This window comes from Oculina patagonica, chromosome 6 (assembly GCF_052425735.1).
Source record: "Oculina patagonica isolate OP01 chromosome 6, crgOcupat, whole genome shotgun sequence".
In the NCBI taxonomy this organism is placed as follows: Eukaryota; Metazoa; Cnidaria; class Anthozoa; order Scleractinia; family Oculinidae; genus Oculina; species Oculina patagonica.
Window position 1 is genome coordinate 9265486 of NC_135763.1, and position 24766 is coordinate 9290251.

The 24766-nt window shown below is 38.7% G+C and overlaps 3 protein-coding genes across 3 annotated transcripts; 2 read left to right on the forward strand and 1 right to left on the reverse strand.

Moving 5' to 3' along the window:
• The first annotated feature begins 5558 nt into the window (after window positions 1-5558).
• Window positions 5559-6638, forward strand: LOC144656268 (carbohydrate sulfotransferase 11-like). The gene is made up of 2 exons (XM_078516502.1): window positions 5559-5586; window positions 5670-6638. Exons 1-2 carry the CDS (start codon window positions 5559-5561, stop codon window positions 6494-6496), a joined length of 855 nt encoding a protein of 284 aa, XP_078372628.1. The 3' UTR covers window positions 6497-6638.
• A 706-nt stretch (window positions 6639-7344) lies between these two features.
• Window positions 7345-10567, forward strand: LOC144659014 (carbohydrate sulfotransferase 11-like). Its single transcript, XM_078519549.1, has 2 exons — window positions 7345-7846; window positions 9167-10567. Exons 1-2 carry the CDS (start codon window positions 7696-7698, stop codon window positions 9991-9993), a joined length of 978 nt encoding a protein of 325 aa, XP_078375675.1. The 5' UTR covers window positions 7345-7695; the 3' UTR covers window positions 9994-10567.
• Window positions 10568-11582: 1015 nt separating this feature from the next.
• LOC144658773 (kinesin-like protein KIF25) lies at window positions 11583-24733 on the reverse strand. The gene is made up of 15 exons (XM_078519239.1): window positions 24531-24733; window positions 24341-24406; window positions 22832-22954; window positions 22276-22405; window positions 20766-20869; window positions 19692-19969; window positions 19003-19152; window positions 18103-18214; window positions 17901-17956; window positions 16561-16860; window positions 15602-15747; window positions 15059-15113; window positions 14525-14625; window positions 13827-13991; window positions 11583-12996 (listed from the first exon to the last, which is right to left on the reverse strand). The coding sequence occupies exons 1-15, from the start codon at window positions 24591-24593 to the stop codon at window positions 12881-12883; spliced, it is 1965 nt and encodes a 654-aa protein (XP_078375365.1). The 5' UTR covers window positions 24594-24733; the 3' UTR covers window positions 11583-12880.
• Between the last annotated feature and the right edge of the window lie 33 nt (window positions 24734-24766).

Sequence of the window (24766 nt, forward strand, 5' to 3'; positions counted from 1 at the left end):
GTTTTCGCATGATATCGTGAATTATCAAAACCTCGTGTCTGTGTTATCTGCCTCAGCCTTCGGCTTCGGCAGATAACACAGACCTCGGTTTTGATAATTCACGATATCATGCTCAACCTCATCCAATAATTGCTTAATATTCGTATCACCTGGGTCCCCCGAAATTGTAATCCCCGCATTTCGTCTATTGATACTCCATTTATCAAATCCCGAACGCCTCTTAAGGAAATATTTTTTCAGCAAAGGGATTATTTTGACTACATATAATATACTAGGTCACTAGGATCCATTCTCCTATCAATTTCATACTTTCCCAATACTTTTAGCGTTTTCTTGCAGGGTAATTTAAAAACTGCAACTCTCAAAGTTTTTTTTCCATTCCCCCACTATTTGCTAAAAGCTGAACATCAACAGTTTGTGTTTTCAGTCCTCCATTATTGACCTCCAAAGGGGGTTCGTTCGAACCCCTCGAGCCCCCCCCCCCCCCCCTCCTACGCGCCTGCAACACTACAGCCTGTAGAATTTTTTCTCATGACAAAACTCTCATATTTTATTTATATAATAATGTAGATAAAACGCACGCTTTTCAAAGTAATCAATGACAATTAAAACATTCATTTCAATTCCTTGGTAACCTCTCTTTCTGTTAATAGTTTTTTTTTCGTTTGGAAAAATTATACACTTCAAGCGGCTCATCGCGATCAAAACAGAGACTAAGTTTGGAATCATGCCATTTCAGAGGAAGAATCGCTTAATTTTGATCGTGATTTTTGTATGTGTTTCTTTGTGGATTTTTAAAGACAGTACTCTTCTTCCACTGCTGCCTTCGCCTGCCACGCAACCTAACAAAGTTCAACATCAAACTTCTTCTGGAGGTAAAGTAAATAGCTTTATTTGAGATCTTGTTTTTATTATAAGGTCTGTGCGAGAGCTAGGGATTGGCTTTTAAACTTATATTTGTGTCTCCTTTGTCACCATACGATGTAAAGTCTTATCATCGATCGCTTGTATAGAATTTTAAAAAACAGATTTATCTTATTCCTTGGCCAAGTACGGCTCGTTCGATGTTTTTTTTTTTTTTTTTTAATATTTTTAATTTCTTGCCATACAAACATACAGTACAAAATTACAAAGAAAAAAGAAACACTACTTACAATTTAAACATTACTTACAGTCCTAACGCTACTTACTTACACTAATACAATACTTACTTACACTACAACAATAAATTATTACAAGCTTAACATTACTTACTACAAACAAAGCACGTTAAAAAATAAACAAGGTATATTATGCTATGGAGAGCAGAAGAAAAAAGAGACATGCAAAGCAAACACCAGCTTTCTAAACAAAAGGTCAAAAAGCAGGTTTCGAAAAAATAGAGTGACCTAAAATATTTTCGGTGGAGTTTTTTTAAAAGGTAGAGTGGAAAAAAGGAAATAGTCTAACTTAATACAGGAATAAAGATATTCCATTTTCTGTAATGTTGAGCAAGTGTACCTTTTTTCCTGGCAATGTAAAATTCTAATTTAAGAGTAGCTCTTAATTTAGCCTTAAAAACTGGTAAAGAGGGTTTAATCTTATCAAGCTTACACCTATAAATAAAATATTTTCCAAGAAGAAGAATATGGTTAACTACCATAGAGTCTGTATCGATATCAAACTTACCAAACAAAACATCGGTGAGAGAAAAATTTAAAACTTCATTCTTATGGATGGCCAACCACGACAATACCTCTTTCCAGAATACCTCGCTTGCTTTACAAAGAAACAATAAATGCTCGAGGGATTCATCTTCAGAGTAACAGAAAGCACATAATGGCGAGTCTACAATCTTAAATTTATAAAGTCTGTCATTTGTATACACAATATGGTTTAGTAATTTGTACTGAAAAGCTCTTAACTTTGTATCCAAAGTAACACTAAACGCTAGAGAATAGATTTTCTTCCAATCGACGGAGAGATTTGGATAGTCATTTTTAAATTTCTTTTGGGCGGTAGGAGGAATTACTTTACGAGAAAGAAACTCTTCATAAACTATTTTGGAGGGAATGTTAGAAATATCCAACATTTCCCCCTTTATTGGCACTTCAAAAGAATTTGCAGGGCAGGAGTATGGTTCACGGTATATACTCTCACCCTTGATAATGGAGCGCCATTCCTTTGGAATGGCACTGACTACTCCCATTAAAAGGAAAAATTGACTAGGTGATAGTTTTGACCTGAGAACTTTATCACTTTCCAGAAACGTATTGTCTTTAGAGACTAAATCTCCGATTTTGCTTATCCCACAGTTTATGCGGAAAAAGGCATGATATAAAGATTTACCTTCACATAGAATGTTTTTATTATTCCACAAGTATTGGTTCATAACATCCCCGTACGAAACCACTTCTTTACTTGAAAGAGTTGACCACGCAGCAAGACAATCTTTGTAAAACTCGGGTAAAAATATGGGCAATTTTGGGCAATCAAAATGACACTGCAAAATGAACTTTCCGCCTAGTTTTTTCAAATAGTGGTTTAAGAAGATCTTCCAGGGACTAACATAGTCCTCAATATACTTCTTCACGCACATTATTCTTTGCGCTAGAACCATAGATTCTATATCCAGCATCTTAAGCCCTCCATTTTCAATGCAATTAATCAAAGCTAACCGTTTAACCTTATCCTTTCCTTTCCAAATAAAGCTGTAAAGTTCTTTATTGACTGCCTGTATGAGATCTTTAGACACATGAATAAGCGACGCTTTCGACATAAATTTCGGAATAGCAAAAGATTTAACGATTTGTATCTTTCCTATAAGTGTGAGTCCCCTCCATTTCCACATGCCTAATGTTTTTTTAATAGACTTTATAATTGCCTCGAAATTATCCTTTTTCCTAGAAAGTTGATCATAATCAAAGTGTACGCCTAAAATCTTAATTGAGCGTTTAAATTCATAGGAAGGTGATTTAGACAAATTTTGGACCCCTAAGCAAAAAAATTCTGTTTTTTCCTCATTTAATTTTAAACCTGAGAATCTCGAAAACAGATCTAAATTAACAATCAGGTTCTCATACGAAGACTTATTCCTCAAAAAACATGTCATGTCATCCGCGAAAAGAGAGATTTTCACAACTTCATCCTCAATTTTGATCCCTTGAATCTTGTCATTTTGTCGAATACTGCAAGCTAGAACTTCTAAACTAAGAATGAACAAGAGAGGGGATAACGGATCCCCTTGTCTCACACCACGGTCAACATTAAAGTAACTTGTCGCAAATCCATTATTTATTACGCAACTAGACACGTTTGAGTAAAAGGTGCGAATCCACTGAATAAAAGATGGTCCGAAATTGAATGTGCGAAGGACCTTCAATAAGAATCTATGGTCCAAAGAATCGAACGCTTTCTCAAAATCAATTGTTACAAGGATACCCGACTGATCACTACATTTTGTATATTCTAATACATCATCAATGGTCCTGACGGCGTCAAATATTGATCTTCCTTTCACATAAGCGTTTTGGTTGTAATGAATCAAGTCAGGAAGTATATTCTCTAATCGTTTAGCTAGCGCTTTGGAGGCTATTTTGGTGTCCACATTAATTAAGGAAATCGGTCTCCAATTTTTGATCAGCCTTTTATCTTTTCCTTTCTTTTCTAATAAAGTGATCACCGCTTGTTTCTGAGAGTTAGATAACTCTCCGTGATTATGTGCATAATTGAGACAAGCTACCAAATGTTTTCCAAGAATAGGCCAAAAGGCTAAGTAAAATTCCGTTGTAAGGCCGTCGTTACCAGGTGTTTTGTTCTTTTGAAAACCATTCAAGATGTTGAAACATTCACCGATAGTCAATTCTACCTCACACTTCTCTTTCTGTATTTCAGACAGTGTGGGTAAGGATACGCTGTTAAGAAATGCGTCTAATGAGGCTTCACTTTCTCCAGTAGAGTTCACTTGGTAAAGATTTGAGTAGAAACTTCTAAGTTCGGCCATTATTTCTTTGGGATTCGTTGTCAGAGATTGATCCTCCTTAAGAATCTTTCGGATTGTGCTCTTTTTACCCCTAGAGCTCTCCAAGTTCAAAAAATACTTGTTGCTTTTCTCTCCTTGCTCGTACCATCTTGCCCTTGAACGGATTATAGCGCCTTGTGCAATGTATTCATATTGAAGGTCATACTCGGTTTTCAAAATCTCTAGCCTATTCAGATTATCCGTAGATGGATCCTGGTCACAAAGCTCTTGAAGGATTGTCAATTTTTCCTCTAGAGATGTCAATTTCGCCTTCCTTTCCCTCGCTTTGCGTTTACTGTATGAAATTGTCTCCTGTCTAATTTTGAATTTAATGAGATCCCAAAGCTCAAGCTCGTTCGATGTTGCTTTCATCCGCCAATTCCATTCTTGGGTTGTATCCGGCTTTAAATGAACTTAGTTTAATTTTATTAAATAAAATAAGTTATCGCGATTGAAAATAGCTATTATATTTTCATTATATTTAATTCATGTTGCTAGTAGAACCTCCTCCAGCATTGCACACAATTTTCATTTAAAATTTGAATTAATTAAGATATAATGAGCTCATAACGGCTTAGCTAATTAACTGGCTTTGTGCACAAATGTCTTGTAGAATGTACAAAATTGGTACAAGTTTATTAAAACATGAATTCGACCCTTTTTTTACAGGGTCGGTATTTAAAGAAAAGGATAAGCTTTTCTGATTATTGATCGAAAAGTGTCGCTTGTTGCTATTTTTAATCAACATATTTCAAAAATATTACAGTTACTTAGACACGGGAATTATACGTGCGCAGGTGTCCTTCAGAGAAAGCTCAGTACTCATGCTGTTTCTAGGAAACCAGCAAAAAATACATTTCAATAAAAAATAAAGTTTACTGATTGAAGAATTGTGCCAAACTATATTATGTTTTTTGCTGATGCAAAAGGGCTACACGGCGACTTTTTAATTGAAACGGAGCGAGCGGAATTACTCTATCTTCATACCCGATCAAGAGAATGCCCCCCATCGAACGGACGTGCGCGATGTAAAAACAAAATTCCACCCCAAGAAATCGCACCAAACTGGGACACTTAACACATTTCTGGGCCAAATGACTGCTAGCCCTTCTTCCACCAAGCAATGTTGAGAAGTGACCATCTCACACACCAAGATCAGGGCATTTATGTTTGACAATATTGCTTGAGGGGGGGGGGGGGGGGTGTTAAAAATGAACAAGTACACTGCCAAACCCATTTTTAACATACAAAAAAGTTATTTGGTATGATTACAAGATCGCCCCAACAAGTGTCCCAACTATTTTTGACCTCCATTGTAGAATGGTTAAAGCGGCACTTAAACTCCTGCACGCATTTACCATTTGACATTGCTTCCTAAAACATTTTTACACGTCGCGCGAGACCACGTGAGTGGCACGCACCCCAATAGCTCATTTCCTTTGCCTCTGTTTCAAAACGCTTCTACGTGCAAAACTTTTCATTTGAAAACGAGTTTCACAGTTTCAAATGGTTTTGCACTGAGAATCGTTTTGAAACAGAGGCAAAAAGTAACTCGGAAATGGCCTATTATAGGCCGTTCAGTCAGTGTGAGATCCAGCCTCTCATACATTATCATATATATTCATCATTTCGCTTGTGTAAATCTAATATATTTTTTCTGCTTTCCTAGTCATTCCATCGTCATTTACTTCAGTCATGGCAGAAAGACGACAGCTTTTAAGGGAGCAGTGCCTAACAAAGCCACCAAATCCTTCTTTCATCGAAGAAGCTGACTTCTCTCGTTTTATCGTCATTGAAAAGTTGAAGCTTGTGTTCTGTTTCATTCCTAAAATTTCTTGCACAACTTGGAAGCGCGTCCTTTACAGTGCAGAGAACCCGGGAGAACAAGTAAGCGATAATCCGCATGACAAAAGCCTTTTCTCGTGGTTAAATGATTACAGTGTAATTGAGCGAAGAGAGATCCTGAAAAATTACTACAAAGCCATGTTTGTGCGGGAGCCTTTTGCCAGATTAGCGTCAGCGTACCGCGACAAAGTGGACAGTCTGTGGTTCAAAAGGTTTGTTTTCCCGAACAAAAGCACTAAAGAATTAGAGAATTTAGGTAGAGCTTCATTTTCAACCTTTATAGAAAACATCCTTTCATCTAACGAAACTACTCTTCGACAACGTGGATACATCGAAGACCAACACTGGCGTTCTTACGAGCAGATTTGTCCATGCGAAGTAAACTACGACTTCATCGGTCACTTTGAGAATCTTGCCGAGGAAGCGCCTCAGCTTTTAAAGATAACTGGCGCGGACGAGTATGTGACTTTCCCTGAATATCACTCGTCCAAGAGTGCACCGTATATGTTGGATTATTACTCCCAGCTGACGAAAGACGAAATATTACAACTTGGTAAACTCTACCAGCTGGATTTTAAATTATTTGGATATGACTTTCCAGGCCCTTTAGAAGAGCTTTTGAAGAATAAAACTATTACAGAGAAAAATTGATCAATTTAATAGGGACAGATTTCCCGATAGAAATTTTAAGGATTAGCTTGTAGGCGTTTGTCAAGACATGACTGTTGTATTTTATTTTATAAACTTGAACTATGAAGATAAAACATTTGTTCATATTGGTATAGTAACCTTAAGGTTACTATTGTTAGCGGCTACTAATTTTAGCGATTTTTTTCTGAACAAAAATTTAGCGACTATTCAATTTAGGGATTTTCCTACAATTCTAAAAAATAGTGATATCGTGTAAACCTGTATTTAATTAACATATAGCTGAGATGGAAATAAATGTTCAGTAAAAGAACAATCTAACTTGAAATTGAACAAAATTTTGCATTGCCAGAAAGAACAAAGTTACCGGCATCCAATTTTTTCAAGGCATCGCGAACAACCAGGCTTTCAGTGATGTCTTTTGATTGAGGACGTATATATACGTCCTCGGTCGTTGCGTGACATTAGAGAGGACGTATATATGCGTCCTTGGTAGGCAAGGGGTTAAGGTTACTATTGTTAGCGGTCACTAATTTTAGCGATTTTTTTCTGAACAAAAATTTAGCGACTATTCAATTTAGGGATTTTCCTACAATTCTAAAAAATAGTGATATCGTGTAAACCTGTATTTAATTAACATATAGCTGAGATGGAAATAAATGTTCAGTACTGAGAACAATCTAACTTGAAATTGAACAAAATTTTGCATTGCCAGAAAGAACAAAGTTACCGGCATCCAATTTTTAAAGAATTTTTCTAGTCGACTCTGTTTTTGGGGTGGGTGGGATGATTAGGGGTGCAAGGGGGTACTTAAATTTAACGAGTTTTAAATCTGACCGAGACGAATTTGAATGAGTAGTTAGTTTAGCGATTTTGGCCGAACTCTCTAAAATCGCTGAAATTAGTAGCCGCTAAAAATAGTAACTTTAAGGTGATAGTTTTTGCTTCAGGGTGTGTAACATGGTCATGAAGTGTCATTGCATTTGAAAGTGTTTACAAACTAAGACTTACTGTCCCTCCCACCCATTTTCAATGTTGTCAATGACAATGTAGTTGTATTAAAAAAAAACCCGGCACATTTCAATACCTTGGTAACCTCTCTTTCTGTTAATAGGTTTTATTCGTGTGGAAAATAACGCAAATATAATCTTCTAACGTATAACGACTCATCGCGAACAGTTCAGAGGAGAGACTAGGGTATAATGATATTACAGAAGAAGAAATGTTTAATTTTGATCGGCGTATTTTTTGTATGTGTTTCCTTGTGGATTTTTAAAGACAGTACTCTTCTTCCACGGCTGTCTTCGCCTGCCACGCAACCTAACGAAGTTCAGCATCAAACTTCTCCTGGAGGTAAAGTAAACAGCTTTATTTGAGATCTTGCTTTTATTGTAAGGTCTGTGCGTAAACAAGAATTTTAATATGTCTCATCGACTATTAGGCGAGGTGAGATCTTGTGATCGATCGGTTTGTCAATTTCATTGTGTAGAATATAAGACATGATTTCATGTATTCCTTGGCCAGGTACGGATCGTTCGCAGTTGCGTCCATCTACCAGTTTCATTCTTGTACCTTCGAATAAACTAAGTTTAATTTTATTTAAAAAAATATATATACAGTATATATATAACTAACTGCAGACAGTACTGTTTCGGCCTTCTGGGCCTCATCAGTGCAGTGCTGATGCTAGGATGGAGGTTAAGCTGTATAGCTACCCCATATATATTTATCTCCTCTTGAGTGCATCGCATTTGAAAAACAAAACTGTGATATTTTCATAATTTACAATATATATGCTATTCACTTAAAAACTTCTGCTTTTATGTTAATTTCACTTAATGTCGAGTTAACCGTTTAAATTTGAATTAAGATAAGCCCATAACGGCTTACTTATTTAATAATAAATGTGTTGGAAATTGTACAAAATTGGTGCAAATTTATTAAAACAATGAATTCGATACTCGTTTTTGCAGGGACGATTTAAAGTAAAGGAGGAGGGAGCTTTTCTAATTATTGCCCGTCAAGTCTCGCTTGTTGCTAATTTTTATTCAGCATATTTCATAAAATATTACAGTTACCTAGACACGGGAATCATACAATCGCAGGTCCGTACTCACGCTGTTTTTTGAAAACCAAAACAAAATATATATTAATTAAAGAAAGTTAAGGTTATTGATTGAGGAATTTTATGTTCCAGTGGTTCGCTCCGCTCACTCGTGACAATATATTGTTTTTGCCACGAGAACATAAAATTTATATCTTCTCGTCACCGTGTTATGTTGTTTTTATTATATAGACAAAAACTAAAGAACTATAAAAAAAAACTTTTTTCATATTTGCATTTTTCTGCTCCTAGCTTAGCATAAGCGAACTGTTTTAAGTCGGCTTCAATACACTTAACTTCGCTATCACTCGCCATCTTTCAACCAACGTTTGGTAAAGTTTACCAGCAGTGCAGTGGCGCGAAATGACGTCATGGAGATCCTCACTAGTGACTGAAAAATACGTCATATATATATGTGGTCCCGAATGTAATTTTAATTTGTATGAATTTTATTAGCAGTCTATTTTTCAGTAAAATACTTGCGTCTATATAATAAAAGATACTAAAAAGTGACTCAGCCATTATCATATATTCATCATGAACTAATTTGTTTTTTCTTTCTTTTCCAGTAATTCCATCATCATTTCCTTTACGCTTGGCAGAAAGACGACAGCTTTTAAGGGAGCAGTGCCTAACAAAGCCACCAAATCCTTCTTTCATCGAAGAAGCTGACTTCTCTCGTTTCATCGTCATTGAAAAGTTGAAACTTGTGTTCTGTTTCATTCCTAAAATTTCTTGTACAACTTGGAAGCGCGTCCTTTACAGTGCAAAGAACCAAGGAGAACAAGTAGGCTACAATCCTCACAGAAGAGGGCTTTTCTCATGGCTTAACGATTACAATGTTTTTGAACGCAAAGAGATCCTGAAAAATTACTACAAAGCCATGTTTGTTCGGGAGCCTTTTGCAAGATTGGCGTCAGCGTACAAGTACTCACTGAGATGGCTGTGGATTAAAAGATTTGTTTACCCGAACAAAAGCACTGAAGAATTAAAGAAGACCGGTAAACCTACTTTTCCAACCTTTATCAAGAGGGTTCTTTCAACCAACCAAACAACTTTGCGTGATCTTGGACATATTGAAGACCAACACTGGCAGTCTTACGAGCAGATTTGTCCATGCGAAGTAAACTACGACTTCATTGGTCACTTTGAGAACCTTGCCGAGGAAGCGCCTCAGCTTTTAAAGATAACTGGCGCGGATGATTTTGTGACTTTCCCCGAATATCACCCGTCCAAGAGTGCGCCGTACATGTTGGATTATTACTCCCAGCTGACGAAAGACGAAATAATTCAACTTGGTGAACTCTACGAACTGGATTTTAAATTATTCGGATACGACTTCCCAGGCCCTTTAGAAGAGATTTTGAAGAACAAAACTATTACAGAAGAAAACTGATTTATCAAGAACACATTTCTCGTAAGGAATGCTTAGGATTAGCTCGTAAGCCACTGCCATAATTTCAGGGTTATGTTGTCTCTACAAAAAAAAAAATTACAACCATAACTGAAAAAAAATTGTATCAGATCTTTACTCGTCTGTATGGAAGCGTGGCATTCAGACCCAGTCGCACCTGTCATATACCAAAATTTTAGGGGAAATTAGTCGAAATTGCTTTAGATAATTCTTATTAACCAGAATCTTTCTTCGTACTCGTAACTCAAATTGATTTTTCCCCATAAGCTTAGTGCGCGGTTTAATAGCCTTGAAAACTATTAATATAGGAAATGACCTGCAGGGGGATGAAAATTGCTTCGAGTTAGGACGGGTTCGAGTTGCCGAGGGCTCGAGTTACCGGGGGTAAAATTACACTAAATGTGTGACGGAATCCAGGGGATATCGATTTTGGTTCGAGTTAGCGAGGGTTCAAGCTATGGGGAGTCAACTTTAAATCAATGGGGGTAAAGACTATTGGAGATTAGTTTAATTCATTTTCATTTTTTCGACGTTTTTGCTTGTTTACAAGCTAAAGTAGGAGAATAGGGATGCCACTTTTTTAGCCTCAGGGACAATCTCAAGGGACTTTATTTCTCAAGGGATACTTTCCGCTGGGTGATCAGCGACCGGGACGTGACTGTCACATTTACAAACGTTATATAACATTTTAAAGTGACATGTCAGCTTTCTTATCTCAACGCACGGTGTCTGAAGGCGATCTAAAAAGCGTCGCACAAAAATGATGTATAAAAAGATCACTAGCACTACATCGTTTATACGTCAAAAATAAACCATACCAACTCGCTCTTTCAAAGATATTATTGAAGTAAAACAAATGCAAGAGATGGGGGCTTCCTAGCTTAGGAGCGGTTAAAAATAGGCCAGTCGCACAGCAAGCGCCATTCTATTTCGTCATGCCTAGGTCGTTAGGGACGTGACCCGCGTGACAGAAGTTCATGAATCGGCTACAACATGCGATCATATCTACGCAGTTCGAGTGGAAAGTCAAAGAAGATCTCTATTCTCTCAAATATAATCGAAAGCACACTTATATATGGTGTTTATCCTGGGTCTTGATATCCGACCCCGCAGACCAGACCGCAGCGTGTAACGATTTGTTTACGCCGCAATACATGCGCAATGTTTTCTCCGACAGTAGTCGGAAATATCCGTTTTTCGTGCTTTTTCGTGGAGCAACGTAACGATCGGCCTTGACACATGAACAGCGGTCACCTCTCAAATGGCGTCGCAAAAACAAAGCGTCGAACTTTTGCTGTTTCGCTATCGCGCCGTCGACGCCCGAAGGTCCTGCAATTAAAGTAAGAATAGATCTCGGTAATCACTTTTTTGTGTAATGTTAAGGAATATGTGTATAAATACCCGGCGCGGACGAGCATTTTTGACAAATTATATGGCTGCATTCCTCCGGAAGATAGGAAATAGTTAAACTAAACTACAAAGAAACTGTAATGATAAGTTCGAAGAACAATGCAAGGATAAACCTTCGTCTCAACTCATGCAAAAACGTCGGTATCTCGAAGAGACTTTGATTGCTATTGTTTATTATTCTGTGGACAATATATTAAGTTTTATACATCTATTTCTGCCTTAAAAATTACAAAAATACATCTCTGAACAGATAAAATAGAACACCACAAAGGTGTTTGCGAAATCATATTTAAAGTAATAAATTTTCTTTTTATTGTAGCAAGTGAAGGACGTCTTAGATAAATGATTCGTGACTTTTTGTGAAATGTCTCTGAGTCTTGAAATGGATCACGAAAATAAGTAACACTTTTAAGTCAAACAAAAATCTGCATTAACCCTTATTCAACAGGCAACGACGTTTCCTGACCGCTGGTTAAGGAACGTGGGCTCTAAGCACGAGAAGCCGACTAGACCTGGGACATGCGCCGTTGGTGTCAAATCATAACACACTCATTGAAAATAGACCAATCACAGCGCGGTTTATAACCCCCTCCCCCCACCACCACGACATGCCCCTCTTGAAACCACAGCTGCAGTAAGTGTTTTATCCCTACAAAGTTTCTCCGCAATACTTGTCCACCGCTAAAAGCACTGGAAAATCACCCAAGCCAAATTAAAACAGGAGATCTTCCGCTATTGCCGGTAAAGGCAAATGTAAATCTACTGACGCAGGGACAAAACAAACTTACCCTTAAAAGAGTGTGATAGACGTCTGCATAATCAGTATGGGAAGAAAAAAAGCGATGTTTTCCGATGACTAGATGATGGATGACTAGAGTTGTTCAGTTGCGAGGGGTTTTTTTTTAGAAAAGTCGTGTGGAAGGCGTGTATTAAATTTACATTAATTAAATAAATTACTTAGCATCGAAGTATTTAGTACAGATCGTTTGGACTTGTCGCTGCGTTTTCATATGTCCTCTAAATTACTTATTGATTAATTAATCTGAAAATGAATTTGCAAAATTTGTTAGTTGGAGGCAAACAAGTTGCCTATTTACATTAGCGTTGCCGCGGTGCATGGAGAATAATTGAAAACGCTGAAAAGACTGAAAAATTTGTCGATAGGTAAAAGCCAACCCTATAGACTGTGTGTTATCTACCTTTTTCCATAGCAACGCCCGAAATTTGTCTTCATTTTCGCGGCAACGATCGTATGAACGTAAGTACTAGAATACGAATCACGTGGTAAGCTGTCTGCGTCACGTGATTCATTTCTCGTTCGATGTGACAAAAGTAGATCACATGGTACAGACAAGCGTCGACTCGTGGTTCAACAGTTAAGCACTAAACGCTGTATCATTGGAGGAACGTTCTGCTAAGAAAATCCTGGTCCAGCCACTTAAATCTACCAAGGTATCGGTCAATCTCCGAAATTAAAGCCTGACTTGCGACGGCCACCACCACGGAGATCCAAGATTCTTGGAGACAGATTTCCATTACCACCCCTTAGGGAAGGTGATCCAATTTGGCTGACATCTAAAAAAAAACGTTTTAATTAATTGGAGGAAATTTCTTTAGGCATGTATAGATACTGAAGACAATTGAGGCTCGTTACGCCCCTAGATGGTTTGGGTTTACAACATAAATTTAATTTACATTGCAGTGTTAACTTACAACCCGGGGTAGTCAATCGATAATATCGATAATCGATAACATTCGATAACAATCGATAGAAATCGATAAATTTTTTCAAAAATCGATAAAAATCGATAAAAGATTTCGTTGTGAGTAATCGATAATTATCGATTTTTCAATTAGGGTTATCTATTTTATCGATAAGTATCGATTTTATCAAAACTAAATTATCTACCATTTTTCGAATCGAAAACACCATAAGATATTAAAAAGCTCGCAGAAGCACTTATAACAACTTCCCTGTTCGTTAATCGGTAAAAATTGCTTCATCTTTTCTACAAACTTTTAGTAACACTCAGCATGTGTTGTATTTGAAATCAAATTTAGATCCCTGGTTCGTAAACCCACTGTTTTCTTATTCGCTTATGGTGGCCCTTTCGTTTCTCTTAGCCGGCTGGGCCTTGACACAAAAAACGAAGGGCTCTGGAGACACAGAATTTCCAACCCTAAATTCAAGGACTTCCGGTCTTCATGTTTGTAGTCATGGTGTTTCAAAAGAATGTATGAGAGAGTCGTTACGTTTTTGAATTTGAATTAATTCAAAAATCCTTTGTCCCCAGAGCCCTTCGTTTTCTCGTGCCAAGGCCCAGCCGACTAAGAGAAACGAAAGGGCTGTGGTGACGAGAATGATTTATAACACAAATAAAAATCCATTCTTGTAATAAACCTACCTATGGTAAGATTGTTGGGAACAAATGAGGTAGGTCGCCGTTTCTGGGCTTTTCCGCGAGCCACCTGACGAGCACGTGATCCAAAGCCTAGACACTGAAGTGTTTCTGTGATGAACCGCTGAGCAGGAGATACGCAGAGCATGACAAGAAGCTTCGCATCGCCACCTGAAGTAAGCAAAGAACGGCAACATGTTAGAAAGGGACAGTGTTGCGAAAAAACTAAGTTGACACAAACCTGGCTATTATACCGAAATTGATCGGTTTGTACCAGTAACCTTCCATACAAAGTGCATGGAGCGTTGTTTGAGCTTGGTAGCCAAAATCGACCAAAAAAACACACAACACAATCGCTCGAAGCGCTGCCTGGCAGTCATTTGTAAACCAAATAAGGTTTTAAACTAAGTTTAAAACTACCACAAGCTCACTAAATTAAACAAATCATGGCCAGCGAATCATCATTCTATCAGACACGCTAAAGACCCGTTTTATACCTTAACATGGATCTGAAATTCTTCTTACACCACCGGCGCGGAAAAAAAGAGAGCAAAAAACAAGAGGAGGGGTGTGGGGGACAGGGTCAGTTCCCTCTCTCTCCCATCCAAAGCCCCTCGCCATTTTTTACTCGCCGTTTTTCGCGCTGCTCTCCACCCGGGTCTCCAACCATCCGGGCGCTTGGAAAAGGCTAAAAGAAAACTCACCTATGGTATCCTGGAGCATGTGAGTAAGTCTAGTGTTACGATAAGGTATGTGTGAACGGTGCTCAGACAATGCTCCTAGCACATCCGCCAGGGCACTCAGACTGTAAAAAGATACATTAAACGCATATAATTATGGCAGCTGTTAACGGGAGACGTGTAAAGATCATGCAAAATAGACATTTAGGTTAAGGAATGGACCAGTATATCGAGGGCGTGGGGGGATTTGGCAAAAAAATTCATATGCAGCAAAAACAGATTTCAAAAATCGTCCAGAGCGAACCACATAACAAACCTTGCCTCCCCCCCCCCTCCCCCCCTCACTCCTTCAAAAATATAATTGCCCATCCCCAAAAGACATCCAATCGAGGGACCTGGGTTAAAGACATGTAAGCATGACATTTTGGTTGAAGACAAGTAACATGGACATTTGGGTTATTCAACTTATGCAGTAGCCTTAGTGCTTCTATTGTACTGTACCACTGAATTCACCAAAGCGCGAAACTAACTTTACCGGCAACAGGGAAAGAGAATTACCTTTTATTAATATGCGAGGTTTCTCTTAATGCCGCACCAGTTACTCCGGACATCCCTGAGAGCAAATGCCAAAACATTAAATTAAAACAAAAAAGAAAAAGGAAACAACAACAAAGTAGTTTTGTTCTGTATCCTAGTGAGCAGGTAAAGAAGCGAGTGTCGAGCAAGTAAGCAAGTGACATAGTTGACAAATTTCCCGACTTTTCACAGGCCAGAAGACAATTTAAACTAATAAAATGATTTGTACCCAATAAGTTTGCTACCATTATTTTTGCAGAATTCAGTTTTTACTGGCCATAATTAGGTAGATATTATCAACCGTAGTCATTATCTTATTCCCTGACAATATTTTTTTCGGCTTTGACAACAAATATAGAAATTTCTCTAGCCAGATTAGAGTCCCTGGTTTTTCCCCGACAATGAAAGAAAAATTTGCTGACATTCACCAGGTCAGCGGCAACCATACGTGAGGATGCAAGTTATGGAGTAAACGATCGAATAGAAATCACTCCAAACAAATTCTTTACATGGTTTGTTCCTTACCGACACATTCACTGCCGGCCAGGTCGACAAGCTGTAACTTCGTCTTAACACTCGTACTCGGGTTTCCGTTTGTCGAGGAATTGTTGTTCCGAGTAGGCGAAGGAGATCTGGACCGAGCGGCAGCGGCAGTACCTGGCGCCGGAGACCTGGGAAGAAAAGTCGGAAACATCATAGAGTGACATAAGAACTTAGAACACATCTTGGAACCAATTGGAACTTATCAAAAACATAGCACTGGGGTCAATCTTTGTAGACGGAAAGGAATTGTTGACTGAAGGTATAACTGTCTTGTTACTACCGTAAAAATGTAATTTCTGACGTTTGAATGAATGAATTAGGCAGAAATTACTATTCTGACGGCACGGTTGAGAGGTTTCGCGGGTTGTTATAGGATGCGTAGGTATATATAGGTTTTGGCGGGAGATTTAGGTCATTCTACGTCGTCAGTCCTCGTCTTCGCTTGCTTTTCTCTTTTCTTTAAAGTGTTGTTTGTTCAGCTTTTGTAACTAGTCTATTGAAAAATGCTCTAGATTATTTAGTACCCTTCTCTCGGGGTCTCGTGCTGCTGCATTAGATGAGGAATACGTTTCCACTTATTTTTGGCCACTTCTAAAGGGTGGTTTTTAGTGGTTTTTCGTATCTGGCGTAGCACACAACTTTTAAAATACTCTTAGAACGAACTGTTGTTTTTTGCTAGATTCAAGATTGTAATCAGGATACATTTTGTATCAGATGACTGTATCAGGATACATTTTGCATCAGATGACTGACTGACGCATCCTAAATAAACTCTTCACATTGAATGTCTCGTGTTAGTGTAGTCAGAATGGAATCGTTCAGAGTGCACGTTGTTTTTGGCACGTCACGGGGAGTAAAGATTGCATGACTAGCCCACGTCACGGGGAGTAAAGATTGCATGACTAGCCAAAAGAACGTCTGTGTAGGAGGCTTATAACTACCTTGAACGTCTTGTAGCAGCTTTGCTTCTGGGCGCTGGAGACTGGGATCTACTAATGTGCCCAGCTGACGGCTGGGGCAGTGTTCGTCGAGATCTTGTCGGCGTCCCTGGGGGAGAGGGTGCGGCATCACTCGACAGCGATGACGACGAGGTCGGTTTTGCTTGGGTGATGGTGTAGATCGTTAACTGCACAATCAGGTGAGAGCGGCTGGAATGGGCGTGTACCATGGTGGCGTCCTCGTGCCTGCGTTGCATGCCATAGTACACCAGCGCCATAACTTCTTGCACCGTGGTTACAGCCCTGAAAAAAGAACATCACGTACATTAGCGAAACGAGCAAACTCTAGACTGAGTATTCATTTCATTCTTTCCCTTATGGAGCGATAGTAGAACGCGAAGCAAAGAAACCATGCAGATAAAAAAAGGCCAAGTTCTATTTCCCTCGCTTATTAAACTTAACAAAATTTTGTAAACATAATTATATAAAATTAATTAAAATTAACGCGCTTCCAGATAAATTCAAACCCTAATCCCGTAAAAGCTCGATTAAGCCCTCGAGGAAGGGGACGGGGTGGGGGGGGGGGGGGAGGTAAAAGAAGAGAAGGGGCACTTATTTAATATTAAATACGGGGCGCTTATTTCATCTCATATATTAATTGGTTTACACATAACAGAAATAAAGTAGACTTTTTTCTATTTAAGTGCAGTTTTTTTAGCACTTTCCCAAAATTGGTTGGGGGGGGGGGGGGGGGGGGGCTTAACCCTTTCAGTGCTAAATTTCTCAAAAAACACGTTTTTTACCATAAAACTGAATTTTTGCTGCTACGATCTTGAATTTCCCTTAACTTTGCTTAAAAAGTACTTTTTCACAATGCAGCAAGATTTTGATGAAGACTCCATGAAAAGATGTACAAGACTGTACTTTGGCGCATGCGCATATTTTTTCTTTTTTGCGAAATCGTTCCCATTTTTTTTCTTGCTCCTTTTCTTTTCGTTTTTCTCGGCTTTGTTATTCCCACTCCTTTCTACTCTTCACCTCCTTCCTGTAGGTCAAAAAAGTCTTGATTAAAACATTGGTGAACCCTGAAGAGAGAACCTCGATCTATTACAGGTGTTTTGTCCTGTTTAAGCACCGATACGCAAAATGATTAGTTCTGTGAAAAGGTCAAACCTAGCTCTATCAGTTGCTTATCACCAAAATCTGCTGACATTCAAATTGGTGACGTCACAAGTGGTTCATTGACTGCTCCTCCAAATGTCGACAAAAGTCGACTTTAGTACTGAAAGTGTTAATAGACGTTTAACGGTAGTTTCGTGAACCAATCAGAAAGTCACATATACCTGGTTACAAGAGAAGGGATCTCCGTTGCGCCTTCACTACTTGTGACAATATCAAGCTATCAAAAGGAAAATAAATTACATATTACATGTATTAGCGAGACATCGGCAAAAAACCTAAAGTTTATTTAAGCAGTGAAAGAAAAAGAACAGCACAATTAATTAACGGTTTTATTTAAGTGGAAGGATCTTTTTTCCTTCTTACCCTAGAAGCATTCTTTCCAGCCAGAAGATCTCGAACTTCGTTGTTGTAAATCTCGCATACAGACATTTCCAGAGCGAAGCTTTCTTCAGGATTCTCTCGCTCAGAGATTAGTCTAAAAATTTCATCATCAAAAGAACAAGTTAATTGTATACAACTGTCACAATTTATTTTAATTTTATCTTTTTTGGTTCCCAGTCCACTTACTGAAGGATACGATAACATGCTTCTTTGTAGGTTTGAGTGATAGTTTAAGAGGATTTAAGAAAGGATAAAAGAAAAATTTGAAACACCACCAGACAGTTGCTCCCACACAAGAGCACTCCAGGTTGTCAGAGGACTGTCTGGTATCCGTCTACCAATTTTTAACTTCAAATTCTAATTTTAAAATCACACTTAATCTTTAATACGCCTTATTTCTTTAAATTTTACTAATCCTTTGAGAAAAACTCAAAAATCTCCTCTCAAAGTTTTTGAATGCCTTAAAACGCAAACGAGATATTTGCATCTAACCCAAGTTAATCGGTGGAAAAATGGCCTTCAGGTATACCCCCGCCTTAGTAGAGCAGATAGCCCAGAAAATTCATTCTCAAAGACAGCTGATATATTACCAAGCTGTTGGTGTGTATTTTTTTTTCTTTTCTTCTTCGGCAATCCGGTTAACCCGCGATCAGCCTCTTTTTTTTCGTGGGAGAAAAAAATGCTGTAAAGTAAGCACTAGTCCGAAGATGACAGATTGAGCGAAACGTGATTAAATAGTAGACCTAGAAAAAAAGCACGGCTTATTAGCCAGAGGAGTTTTTCTTCACGGTAATTCCTAGCACTCTGTGTGCTTTTGTTGAAGAACAAACAAGGTCTTTTCTTTATTTAATCAAGCAATCAAAAAAGCCAAGTAGCTTGTACCTGAACATCTCTTTAGCTGATCGTGGAATGATGCCCTCGTCTTTATTCAGTGACTCAGAATCAATCTCCATATCGAGGTCGTGGCTTCCAAGCATGGTGTGTGTCTTACCAGACCCTGTCTGTCCATACGCCATTATGCACACGTTATACCTGTTAATCAAGAAGACAGTATGTTCAATAAACTAACGAATGAGCTAAAAAAGCCAACTTGATGTACAATTCGTTGCTATTTTTAAGTTTAAGATCATTCCTCAGTATTGTATTGCACATCCTTACTGCGCATAATATCACGCGTTTAGCGTGCGCACACATTGAAAAATTGCGGCTCTTTCATCAATCAACGGGATTCGAACGGGATTCGAACCCGTGTCTGCGTGACCTCCGCGATACTGGTGCGATGCTCTTCCAACTGATATATACTTTACATCACTTCACTTCTCCCAGTGTGTGGCTCGGTTGGTAAAGGATCGCACCGAAAAAATGGGCACTGGCAAATTTACTGCCAAGGGGCAACCCTGCGATGGACTATTATTCCCCAAGAGGGGGGGGGGGGGATACTCCTAGACGCTCTATGCTACTGAAACCGGGATAAGCTCCGGCCTGATGCGCCACTAGGCTAGGACACAGACTTAACTTAAACTGAAAAATTCGCTACGGAGATCGTTCCTGACTTGCACACGATAACTCACCCATCTAATAATGAAGTCAATAGAGGCGCTACGTCATCAAACAGTGATTCCTGGTCAGTATCAGGGCTATACACTCTCTCAAACTCAAACTCCTTCTTCTGCATCTGACCGCCGACCGGCTTGGAAGGTCTCACCATGAGTTTCTCTTCGTCAAGAAGTTCCACGACTCTTTCCGAAGGGTGTCCTTCTCGACCGAGCGATGCTTCGTCACCAGGAGAATCGAGTCGGCTTATTAAGGGACGCATTCTGCAATGAACCCTGATGTTGCCTCGAATTTCCTACAAAGATGAGAGTTGTCCAATACAAACAAACAAATTAGGGTCGTCTTATTTGGGAGACAAGCCGTCTAATCAGAAGTGAGGTCGTTTCGTATGAAACGGAAGAAAATTTGAAACGGAAGTTAGCTCTACCACAGGAAGTCAATATAATTAGGCTTAATAAAGCTCAAACTATGCGACTCGGTTTGCAACGATCCGTCATGAGGATAAGTCGGTTGGCGAGAGACTTAGAAAAAAGCATACATATTGGTCAGATAAGGGGGTGAAATCCGACTCAGTCTGTGTATATTGGACATGGGTGACAAAGATGAACAAGCATGGATCAGAGGATGAAAAAATGGTAGCTTTTCCATGTCCTCAGCTTACGACTTTACTTTCGTTCAGTGATATCACAGTAAAAACCGGCAAGCTAGTCAGAACCTGTATTTTCCCAAGTTAGCCTAAACAAGTTCTTACATAAATGGTAATTAGCACAAATTTAGGCCATTTAAGTTCTTAATAGGTTCTTCTTTTCTGAAGAAAAAATTACATTGTTGTTAATTGAGTTTTTAGTGGTATTTAGCCCTTTCCTTTAATTTATATTTTTATGATTGTATCAATTAAATATTTTAAGACTTTTAACACTCGCATTTAAATTACAACTGGAGTGATTTAAAGCTCCTAGGTGTCTCAAAAGAGGATCCAAAATGTTGTTGTACATCAGAAAAATGACTTAAAATAACGTCACATAGCACCTTAAAAACTTTTGAATGTTTGCTACAAAATTGCTGTCTTGATGAGTACAAATATCACTTACCACAAGAGTGTTGTGTAATGTCATTCTCCGGGACTTTTCTGTGATGTACCTCTTCTTAAATTCAACCATTTCCATTTCAGTCTTGAGAAGCTTGGATTGAACCTCTGAAGAAATTTTAGAACTACGTTAGAACTAGTCTAACAGCCGGGCTAGGGGGTGGGGTGGGGGAGGTGGAGGGCGGGAGCTTAAAGTACCGCTCAAAAGTACGTTACCGCCCTCTCGAGCTCGCAAGAGGCGTGTTGCTTTATTTTGATACTCCGTTCGTTTCTCACGAGTGCAATGCAAGTACAAACGCTTTATGTTTTGGTGAAACAAAATGCAAATTCGTTTTGCGTATCATATCTGAATTTGTGTCACACAGTTGGCGAGATTAGCGTACGTGATGTGCAACTTTTACTATTTTAATTTAACCCATTGACTCCTGGAATTTATTTAAGTAATATTTTTTAGTCATTTATGAGCTAATTTTGAGATACTTAAACAGCTCCTTCGACTTTCCGGGTTTTTAAACTTTTTTCCCTCCTTTTCGCTTTTTCTCTTTTCTTACCTTTTTGCTTTAGTTGTTGGCCTTCAACCAGCCTTACTTGCAGTTCAAAAATTTCCGAGAAAACGTCAACAAGACGGGAAATTCTTATAAAAGAATCACCACGGATAAAGGAAGGAAATTTTCCTTGGAGTTTTTCACTCAAATTTCCACGCGTTTTCGTACATACATGTAACTCAAGCTCAATGCAACAAATCACGCCGGTTTGGGTATCATTGGAAAGAACTTATCCTCATGCAGAACGTGAGCACCAGTGATGTCTTTTATGGATAAAGGCGATGACTAGGGAATTGGAACAAAGGGCCGCGATCGTCACGGGCGGTTCGGGGCGTTTTAGGCCGTCAATGTGTTCAGAAAAAAGTTCTCCTTTACCAGTAAGTACATGTATGCAAGTTATCCTACTACAGGGCGATCTTTGCTGACGCCATTGTTTACATTTTGCTTCATTAGCATACGACTTATGATACTTAATAACCGTCGAAATCTTTAGCTCTTTACGTGTAATATTGAAGGAGATATTATCTTTTAAATATCTGCAAAATTTCAGGGTGGCAAAAGCTCTAATGAGCCCATACACTTTTTGTTAAATTGTAGGTTTTCAAACCCGCGTCAGAGAAAAAGTATTTAATATATCAGGCTCAATCAGGCTCAAATTAATAGCAAAAGATTAAAATCCTGTCATGCTCTTTCAATACTCATTATTAATGATATTTTTGTAGCTTGAGCAGAAACTTAAGCGCTTATACTAATGAGGCAAATAAAATAAACAAACAGTCCCGTATTATGCCCAATTCACTCTATAGCAGCTTAATGCCGGAGGGTGGAGAGGGTTGGGAGGGGGCTACCATCACAGGAATGGGAATGTCTGTCTTCTCGCTTAGGGGTAACCCTTACGAATTTTGTTCTCACAGTCACTCAGGGTGTTCAGGACAAAATGTAGCTAGAGTGAGTTGAATGCATGTTTACCTTCCATGTTGGACATTTTCATAGAACCAAACTGATCAGTGAGTTTTGTCGTCTTGTCCATTTCTTCAGAGAGTAGTTCAGGAAGGGCCTTTACTTTTCTTCTCAGATCATGAAGCTCTAACTTGAATTCCTGAATTAATCAAGGAGAAACGACCATTTTTAAAAATAACAGACACCTGTAAGTAGGTTTAAGATATACTGAGACATGCAACTTTCTAGTAAAATTGGAAACATTGATGGTGATACAGTATAATTTATTATAATGTAGAGATACTACATTGTACAACGAAGCAGTGTACTATAGTTGAGTCACTGTGCCAAAAATTGTGCTCCTGGCACCTTTTACAATATACCAGTTTCTTCTACTACAAATTCTTCATGATTGCCAGCTAGGGTCTCTTATTACATGTATTTCTACTAAGTACATACCAGTGTACTTCTAGTGAGCAATTTTTGACTGAGTGTTGTAAACCAAAACCAAACTAATCACTCTGGCCAATCACAATAATGATGTAATGATAATGTAATGACTACGAAATGAAGATATACAATGTACCTGTAATTTTTCACTGGAATTTCTAAGTGTTTGCAAAGAATTCTTCCTAAATCCCTTCTCCTCATCAAACAAGCGCCTGTAGTGGGTGGACTCATGTCGGCAAGACCGGACAGATCCTTGACACTAAAAAAAATCAAACTGACAATTAACAACTGGTAAAATTGGATCAAGGAGAGTCGCACCGGACCTCTGGATTAAGCAGTCTGAGTTCGAGCACTGGCCGGGGTCACTGTGTTGTGTTCTTGGGCAAGACACTTTACTCTCATAGTGCTTCTCACCACCCAGGTGTATAAATGGGTACCAGTGACATAATGCTAGGGGGGGGGGGGTTGGTGCCCTGCAATGGACTAGCATGCCATTCAGGGGGGAGTTGAAATATTACTAGCCGCTTAATGCTACGGAAACCGGATAAGCTCCAGCAGTGTGAGCTGCATGGCTCGTGGCTTCCCCTTGTAAAGGAGGTTAGGAGAGGTGCCTTCTTACAAGAGGTTAAATATGAAGCCCAAAGCATGTAGCCCTGGGGGCTTATAAATTGCATAAAAAATGCACTTGGAAATAAGCTGACAAGAAATTACTTTGGGACTCTGAGGAGGAATGTATAGAATTGTCAGTCCCTTGTAAGAACGTCAGTTTAATTTAAATTTTCAATTTGCACTCGCTTAACAGGGGTTCTACTGTAGTTCATTTGATGTACATAAAGCTGCTTGAAGAACTACAACATCTAACACGAATCACATATATTTTTCATCCTTACCCTCTTTTACAATGCAGCTCATGTACATGTACAATTATGTGTTTTTTGCCTGCATGCTTGTGAATAAATAAACGTTTATTATCATGGACCTCGCCAGGAGGGGTGGTCAGGGGTGCTAATACCCATAAAATACACCTATCAATGTTAAGTTCCTGAGGGGGGAGGCCGGGCATAGACAGGGGATTTGACAACAATTGTTTGACCATAGTGGAGACTTTTGATTGTTTTAATGGACTTTCTTATAACATTTTAATGGTGAGTGACTGTTTTAAACATCCACAAATGCTCTGGAGCTGGGCATTTGAACAGAAAGCCTCAGCTAAGCTCAAATTCCCAGCCTTTGCTCAGCCTCAGTCAGTTCCCCTCCTAGCCAGCTGCTTAACATTGATAGGTGCATAAGTTTGGGGCAAGTATTAAAGTCTTATACTTAAAGTCTTTTTCAGTCCATTGTAGAAGGTTAACTTTCATATAAATTAATGATGACAGTCTCCAAAAGAAACAACAATTCCGGCGTTTTAATGTTACAATGCACAGCGCATGAACATGACTGTACATTAACACATCAATATGGTATTCCTACTGGGCCAATATCGAATAACACTGTAAATTGTTTAAAAACAAAGCAAAAGCAAAGCTTCAGAAGCAATATCAGTAACGACCTACGCCATAAATAATTTATCATTATTAATGTACAGAAAAGTTAACTTAACGTTTAATCTTTAACTATAAGCAGTTAATGTCGTAACTTTATTTACCTGTGCCAGTTTGAGATAGAGCATTGCATTTTCTGTCTCAAGAGCAACAATCCTCTCTTCTCGAGCCTGTAAATGATGATTTAAATTTAGAACTAGCAAGACGTTTTATACAAAATGCAAGCCATTACGTTCACGTACACATGTAAGCATAATAATGTATGAAAGCAAAAGAACCGGCGAGCCCGCTCACCCTTAACAAATTCTCTAACTTCTGCACGCGGTCTTTTAACTGTTGATCCGTCAGCTCTGGCATTTTATCCTCTGCAGAAGATACCAAGATTTGGATGTGAAATATTCTCTAAAAGTTAGTTGGCCTTAAGTTCATTTTAACCGCCAACAACGCAACAATCGCGTCCAATCTTCTTTGACAACCAGAAAATGCTTCCAGCTTTTTTGTTTACTTATTGACGCTTCCGCGTTCCTTTT